Source organism: Brachypodium distachyon, chromosome 1 (assembly GCF_000005505.3).
Source record: "Brachypodium distachyon strain Bd21 chromosome 1, Brachypodium_distachyon_v3.0, whole genome shotgun sequence".
NCBI classification, from domain to species: Eukaryota; Viridiplantae; Streptophyta; class Magnoliopsida; order Poales; family Poaceae; genus Brachypodium; species Brachypodium distachyon.
Window position 1 is genome coordinate 70,915,905 of NC_016131.3, and position 6,776 is coordinate 70,922,680.

Below are 6,776 nucleotides of genomic sequence, written 5' to 3' on the forward strand. Positions count from 1 at the left end.
GTCTGTCTCGTTTGTTTTTTAGTTTACGGTATTAGTATAAGGTTTATGTTCTGTCCGGGCGAAATAGATACCTCAAAACCATTTTTAGGTGGACCTTATATACGTTTGAAGAGCCGCCGATAAAAGAAATCTGCCGGAGATACTCTCGGAGAATCTCATTCCGCTTGAGGGAGGACGAAGAGCGTCGATTCAAACCTGAACACGGGATCAAGACATCAAGTCCACATAAAACCGGTCCATGGATTCCTCCAGGAAAAACAAAACAAAAAAAATGGTCCATTTGGGCGCAAAGCAAACCGCAACGAACTTATTACACTCATACCACGCCCAATCAAGCAGCAGCTAGAGACCATCGGACCCACTCAGACCAATCCAGATAAAACCATCCAAACCGTCACCAGGCGTCCATGTCATCCTACGGTTCCAAGAACCGTCATGAAGATTATTCATTTCATTTGGTAGAAATGACCAAATGAAATGAAAGGATGGATGTTAAACGAGATGAATCACTATGTATAGTCTTAAGACATAGTTCAAGGACTTCTAGCACACGTAATTTACTTTGAAATAATAGGAATCCCGGGTCGAAAAAGATAACGAAGCACTGAGCAACTATAGCAACCTTGTTACCCGCCCACTAAGTTGCTTTCTGACTGATATAAACGAGAATTGTTCAGCTACAACTAATGCTGCTCTACAACTATCGTTCCCAAGTCTCACTCATTGACTGATTTCGACTCAATATCAACAGCCCGAAAAAAGAACACTGGAAATAACCGCAAAACGTCAAGCTGCCGTTAATCTGTTTACTCCAATCATCTATCATCGCTATCTGCATCCTCGTCACCCCTTAACGCATCCACTCCTTTTTCTGCAAAAAAGCCCTGAAACCCAACCAAGGGAAGATAAAAAAACACAACCAATTAGGATCTGATCTTATGACAGCACACAAATGAAAGTTCAAACATGGTGCCCTTTCTTATATTCCGCTAAAGATAAAATGACAGTCACAATGCCAACTACAACCAGTTTTCTCATTTTCATAGAGGTTCACCCCCAAGTGAAAAGGCATGATTGATAATCACTAGACATGATGCAGCACAACAATTAACATCTGAAATGAGCCATGGCATACCCCGAAATGAAGAACACTGAGCAACAAACAAAGGGGGAGATAAAGCAAGAGCAGAAGCAGGGGAGGCGAGGACAACTGGAACAATAATAAGGGGAGAGATGTTGAATCGGCATTTCTAATTCACATTCATTCAGTTCAGCTAATGCATGACAGACATTTTGGCAAACAGATGGCATGCACAAGCACTGGAAACCTAATAGAATCCATGGAGGCAAACTGCAACATTATGAAAAAAGGACGCCATAAGTTGCTACCTTGGCACAAAAGATGGATGGCAGGAAAGACTGCTAATAGAAATTTTCATATAAAAGCACCCAATTTACATCAAATCTGAGAGATGGTGACTTAGATACTCGGTATCACAGCATACCTAATGTTTCGTCTAGAAGTTTCTTTTAAGCACTTTTTGCCAACCCTTTTGAGCACTAGAATGTGATGCCAAATTAAGACAGAGGCAATGAGGTCATTTGTATACACATGCTGTGTCTGGTTAGCAAAATAATGAAATATTAGTCATAGTAGAGTCAATTTTACCCTGCACCTCGCCCGCCGTTTACATGGTATCCGCACCAGAAGTTTGCAGCTGATGGACCCAAAAGGCTCATGCCAAGAGTGGTCCTACTCATCATAGGACCTGAAAATCGGAAATATCACAGGAACTGAGCAAAATGCCATGCATCAGATAAAAGACAGGCACGGAAGAGCTTGGAGAATCTATGATCAACTTCATAGGTCAGACAAATGCACAACACTTTGTGCAAAGACATCACATATTGAAGTATAAGAATGGAATGACTAAACAAACTTGCCTTGGGTGTTGGTACCCGGTTGCACAACTATCTGATCCACAGAGAAAGGTCTATAGAACAGATTAAGGTACAAGGAATGGAAATCATGTGGCACCATGGCTGGCACTTCTGTTCTAAATAAAGAAAGAACAGCTACTTACTGTTGCATTTGCATTACTATTTTTAGCATGATCTGGCAAGAATCTGATGGTTTTGGATCGTCTAACATTGCTCTGTAATGTCGTGGCCTAACATTGATCAATGGTCTGGAGTGAGCAATGTTAGGCCATGACATTACTGATGAGAATCTGAATCGACATGATAAGTTGAAAATAAGATATGTAGAGAAATGATCTTTAAACACGTTCTTTATTTGTATGATCTGATAAACTGCTACAATAACCGTACAAAATGATAAATTCATAAGCACTACAGTAGTCATACCAGTATCTCACAACAAAATGGCAAAGCTGACTACCATGCCCGATAAAGCAACGGATTTAGCATATCAATTTAAAAGAGCAGCCAATACCAAAAGAACCACCAAAACTCAGTATATTTCAGATGAAAATGAATCAAAATATTAAAATAAATTCTAAGAAGTGATATCGTTCTATCAATATCTTTTTACCCAAGCATTGCGCAATATGAAAGGTAAAAGAATAAGACACATCCATCAGAGTTTTTTTTTTGAGAAAAATGGGGATACGGGAGCGTTAGATTGAGACCATTAGCAAAAGTGGCAAGAAACGAAGTACAATAAACAAGTTAAGACAGAGCCACCTACTAAGCTAGCTTGAACTAACAGGAATTGTTCAGCTGCAACCAACAACTTTTGTTCTGCAACAATGGAACAGAGGCCATACAACCATTATTCCAAAATCCCATGGGGAAAATGACTAAGACACGGCAGACAAAAGGACTAAAAATGACCACAAAACGCGAAGCTGCTGTTAATCTGTTTACCCCAAGCATCCACCCTTGAGATTTGTTGAATACTTCACTCGCCACCATCCTCGGTCTCCTCGCCCCTTCTTGCAACACTTCCTGCCACTCCTCTTTCTGCAAAGGATCTTACATCAAAACACACAATAGAAAGTTCAACCTTGATGCCATAAACAATAAGTGGAAGTCTGATTATGAAACATACGATTGATAATCACTAAAGCACCATGGAAATGACAGTTCCGTGGACCCATACCAGTGGACAATGAGATAATGCAGTACAATGTCTCCATACTCAAATGTACTTATAAATAACTCTTGCTCCAAAAACACTCAACTAGATATGTTATCTCCAGGAAGAAATCACATCTACAAACAAGCATTGGTACAGTTACCTGGAGCTACGTTCAGATAATTGGACAATGCAGAAGGGTCGGCTGAGCTGAAATATCCTTCGAGGGTAAATGGTGCCAGATCGACTAATATCTTCTTTTTCAGGTCAACAGTGATCATCCATTTCTTTTTCTTGCAATATTTTGATTCACACTTGTCAGACTTTGATTCGCACAACATGTGAACAACATCATCAGAATGACAGGTCAAGCTCAGGACGGGGTAAGATGCTATTAGGTTCTCCAGTGTCAATTCTCCGGCACTGTTGTCCTTCAGCTCAGGCAACATCATAGAATGTCTTACATAGTCAACCGAGATTTCCTTATCATAAACCACGCACCCCTTGCGCCAATGGTCCCAAGAAGTCATTCTGTACCATACTATGGCCCTCCAACCAATTACTTTGGGCTTCTCCAAGCAGTCTGACTCATAGAGTTTATCCATGTCATCATATGACTTTTCATCATCTGGTCTTTCATGTTTCTCTATCTCGATAAGCTTGATCAAGCCATTGCTGCAGGCTACACTCCGAATCGACCAAGGGGATGTTTTTGCAGCCTCCCTGTGGCCAGGCATCAGCATAGGAAACGTGATGTACCTCAACACGGGGTTTTCGTCGAGCACGTTGCAGACCAGAATCCCCCTCCAGAGATCAACCCATCCCAGCGTGCCTCCTCCGAGCTGAATCACCTTGGAAGTTCTAATAATGGTCGACACTTTAGCTCTGACGTCAGAAGATATATCCGCAAACGCCACCTTAGTGCTCCAGGTCCAGGTCATGGAGGAGAACAGATGGAGGTCATAGACCCAGCGATCCATCGTGAAGGAGGGAGTGGCGAGGACGAAATGGTCGCCGTCGTCGCGGGGCAGGAGGCCGACATCCGAGCATGTGAGGACGTGCGGATAGGGACCTGGGAGCAGGCGGAGCGACGGGCGCCCCGGGCCCGCCTTGTAGACGAAGTACTCGTCGAGCCCCTCCCGGGCGTGGGGGGCGGATTTGAAGGAGATGGAGAGGAGGAGGAAGTCCTTCTCCGAGCAGACGACGCTGGGCCTGCCGGAGAAGTCGGACTCCTTGAGGCCGGGGCAGTGGACGCACACGTAGGAGACGCCGAGCGGGTCGGTGACGCAGATGGTGACATGGACGGTGTGGCCGGTGCTCGAGGAGGCCTCGGCGGTGCTGGCGTTGGTCCGGTCGGCGACGTACCCCAGCGGCTCGAGGAGGATCCAGGCGGGGGAAGGGGCGGCGGCGGAGGGGCACGGGAGCGGCGGGGGTCGGCAGGACGAGGAGAAGATCTTGCGGATGGACTCTGTACTGGCCGTGTCGTACATCGCGCTCGGCGAGGCGGCCGCTCGCTCGACTGGCCGGGATTCGGGGCTCGCGAATTGGGCGCCCTACTGGCTACTGCAGAGCGAGGTCGAGGAGAAGGGTTTCAGAGTTCAGACCCAAGGGATCTGCCCATCTGGATAGCTTTGATTTGTTTTGGTTTTGCCACCCCACGTACCTTGTGCCGTTAATTATGGTTCGCGATTGCGTCGTTCCATTCGATGATTTGGTCCAGGTTTTGGATCGTGGGTTTGAAACCGCTACCGGAATTGTGTAACGGCGGCGAGGTTTGCGGTGGCCGGCGCATGAAATTTGGGTTTGGGGAACCGCCGGATTATTTTTCTACGGAGTTGCATGCGGAGATTTGTTGGTCTTCATAGATTGGGCTTCCTTCTTCTTTCCCTTCTTGGCCCATTTGTCTTTTTCCATAGCGAATGTCGCCGCGTGCGGCCAGTCTTTTCGGGCCCAGCCCATCAAATGCAAAAGAAATGTTTACCTTGGGTCTTTCCCGACAGAAATGCAGTTTCCTACGTGAAAAATGTATCTTTCGATAAGCACATAGACGTACGAAACACTCGTTGCTAAGACGCTTAGATCTGACGAAGGCGTGTACTGCTTTACTAAGAAGTTAATCAAAGTTACAACTCCAGAAAAGAAACCTTCCACGCTTGTATAAATAGCCATCATCTCACCTGCACTATCAATTCCCACAACCACACACGTCAATAAACTTGGCTGGCTAGCCTTATTAGCTAGCTTGCTCAACTATACCCTATCTAGCTAGCTAGCACATACTTGTGCACCATGAGGTCACTCGCTGCCATCCTCTTCTTCCTCCTCCTCGTCGACGTCCATGTCGGCACGGTGTCCGCGCTGGGGTTCGAGAAGCCGCCGGTGACCGACATCGTCATGCCGGCGGACCCCCGCGGGCCGTTGCTGGCGCGGTTCGCGCTGCTGGTGCACGGCATGCATCGGAACGCCAGGCTGAAGTACGTTGGCGTGTCCAGCGGCGAGCAGCATCCGGAAAAGGGCGGCATCAAGTACCAGATGGTGATCACTGCCACGGACGCAAGCGGTGGCACCGGTAAGTATCGGGCCGTCGTTTGGGGCGTCCCGGAGACATCACAGTGGATGCTTCTGGAGTTCAAGCGCGTGGTAAACTGATCGGCCGCGCGCGCGTGGGACGGGCGTATGTATGCACGGTGTGTGTGATCAGGTATTCAGGTGTCTTTGCATGCGTGCACTATGTACACGTACAAAGACTTGTACACCCGAGTATCTAACTAGTACATCTTCCAGAGAGAATATGGGTGTACTGAAGCAAACTTCAGAGAATAAATGTCCACAAGAAGATTGGTGGTTAATTAATTAGGTGTGGCTATATCTAACTTTCCTGATTTTTAAACAAAAGTCTTAAATCTAGGTTGACGAATCAGAACCGCTGGATTAGTATCTAGATCTCATTTTGTCCTTCTTTTTTCATCATCATTTCTAATCTTAAAGCACAAATCATATCAAACGGCTAAGAATTCAACTTATCTAACTAAAAGTCACGCAAATTAGATATAGCAAAACCTTAATTTATATGTATGTGTTTTTTAATGTTTCAATGTTATCGGTTTGTTGACTGAATTGTTAAATCGTCATATAAAGAATTAATTCTGAAGAGCGTGGACTTATAAGCCTAGAAATATACGCTTAGTACATCTGCAGAAACTGACTCTTATTTAGAAATAACCGATGTGGGGGCAGAGTGAGATAAGATGACCTCCTTAAACTGTATATCGTCATATTTATTGCTAAAAAGAGCATTTAGAGTCGGTTTAAAAACATAAGTCATCATATATGTGATTTCATCATCGACTTTAGGTGACCTATGGTGACTCTACGAAAGCCCTTTGCAATTAACCATCGACCCAAATTAAATCAGGGTGTATGGCGTGCGCTTTGGCCCGAGTTAATCCCCTAACAGCCGGCTAACCGGACGTTGCGAACGTGCTAGGGCCGTTATACGCAGGGGTAGAGGCAGAAAAAAAAATTAGGAGGGCCAAAATAAAAGGGATGGTTTAATAGAGGAGGGGGGAGGCAAATTAATGGTAAAAGTATGAAGCTTATGTGATGAAATCGCAAAGGTTATGCAGTAATTTAAGTAGAAATTCCAATTCTTAAGATGGCTGGCCTGGTCCCCGCA

At 45.2% G+C, this 6,776-nt stretch overlaps 1 protein-coding gene across 12 annotated transcripts; it reads right to left on the bottom strand.

Moving 5' to 3' along the window:
- Positions 1 to 488: 488 nt before the first annotated feature.
- On the bottom strand, positions 489 to 4,757 carry LOC100834379. Of its 12 annotated transcripts, none has more exons than XR_002960837.1 (5): positions 3,264 to 4,757; positions 2,890 to 2,996; positions 1,670 to 1,769; positions 1,506 to 1,560; positions 489 to 884 (listed from the first exon to the last, which is right to left on the bottom strand). XR_002960837.1 is itself a non-coding variant. In XM_014897927.2 (4 exons), exons 1-3 carry the CDS (start codon positions 4,588 to 4,590, stop codon positions 2,725 to 2,727), a joined length of 1,473 nt encoding a protein of 490 aa, XP_014753413.1. In that variant the 5' UTR covers positions 4,591 to 4,757; the 3' UTR covers positions 489 to 1,769; positions 2,711 to 2,724. The 12 variants fall into 12 exon arrangements, 6 of the variants coding, with proteins under 6 accessions (XP_014753413.1, XP_024311357.1, XP_024311351.1 ...); XR_002960835.1 differs by having other exon boundaries at positions 2,711 to 2,996; XR_002960839.1 differs by adding an exon at positions 2,711 to 2,763 and having other exon boundaries at positions 489 to 1,769; positions 2,890 to 2,985.
- Between the last annotated feature and the right edge of the window lie 2,019 nt (positions 4,758 to 6,776).

What these genes read in the sequence shown, in the direction of transcription:
- LOC100834379 (XM_024455580.1), bottom strand. Translation starts at nt 4,590, where the DNA reads ATGTACGACACGGCCAGTACAGAGTCCATCCGCAAGATCTTCTCCTCG. An exon ending in TTATCTGAACGTAGCTCCAG is followed by an intron (nt 2,997 to 3,263) that starts GTAACTGTACCA and finishes TTTTGATGTAAG; the next exon opens with ATCCTTTGCAGAAAGAGGAG.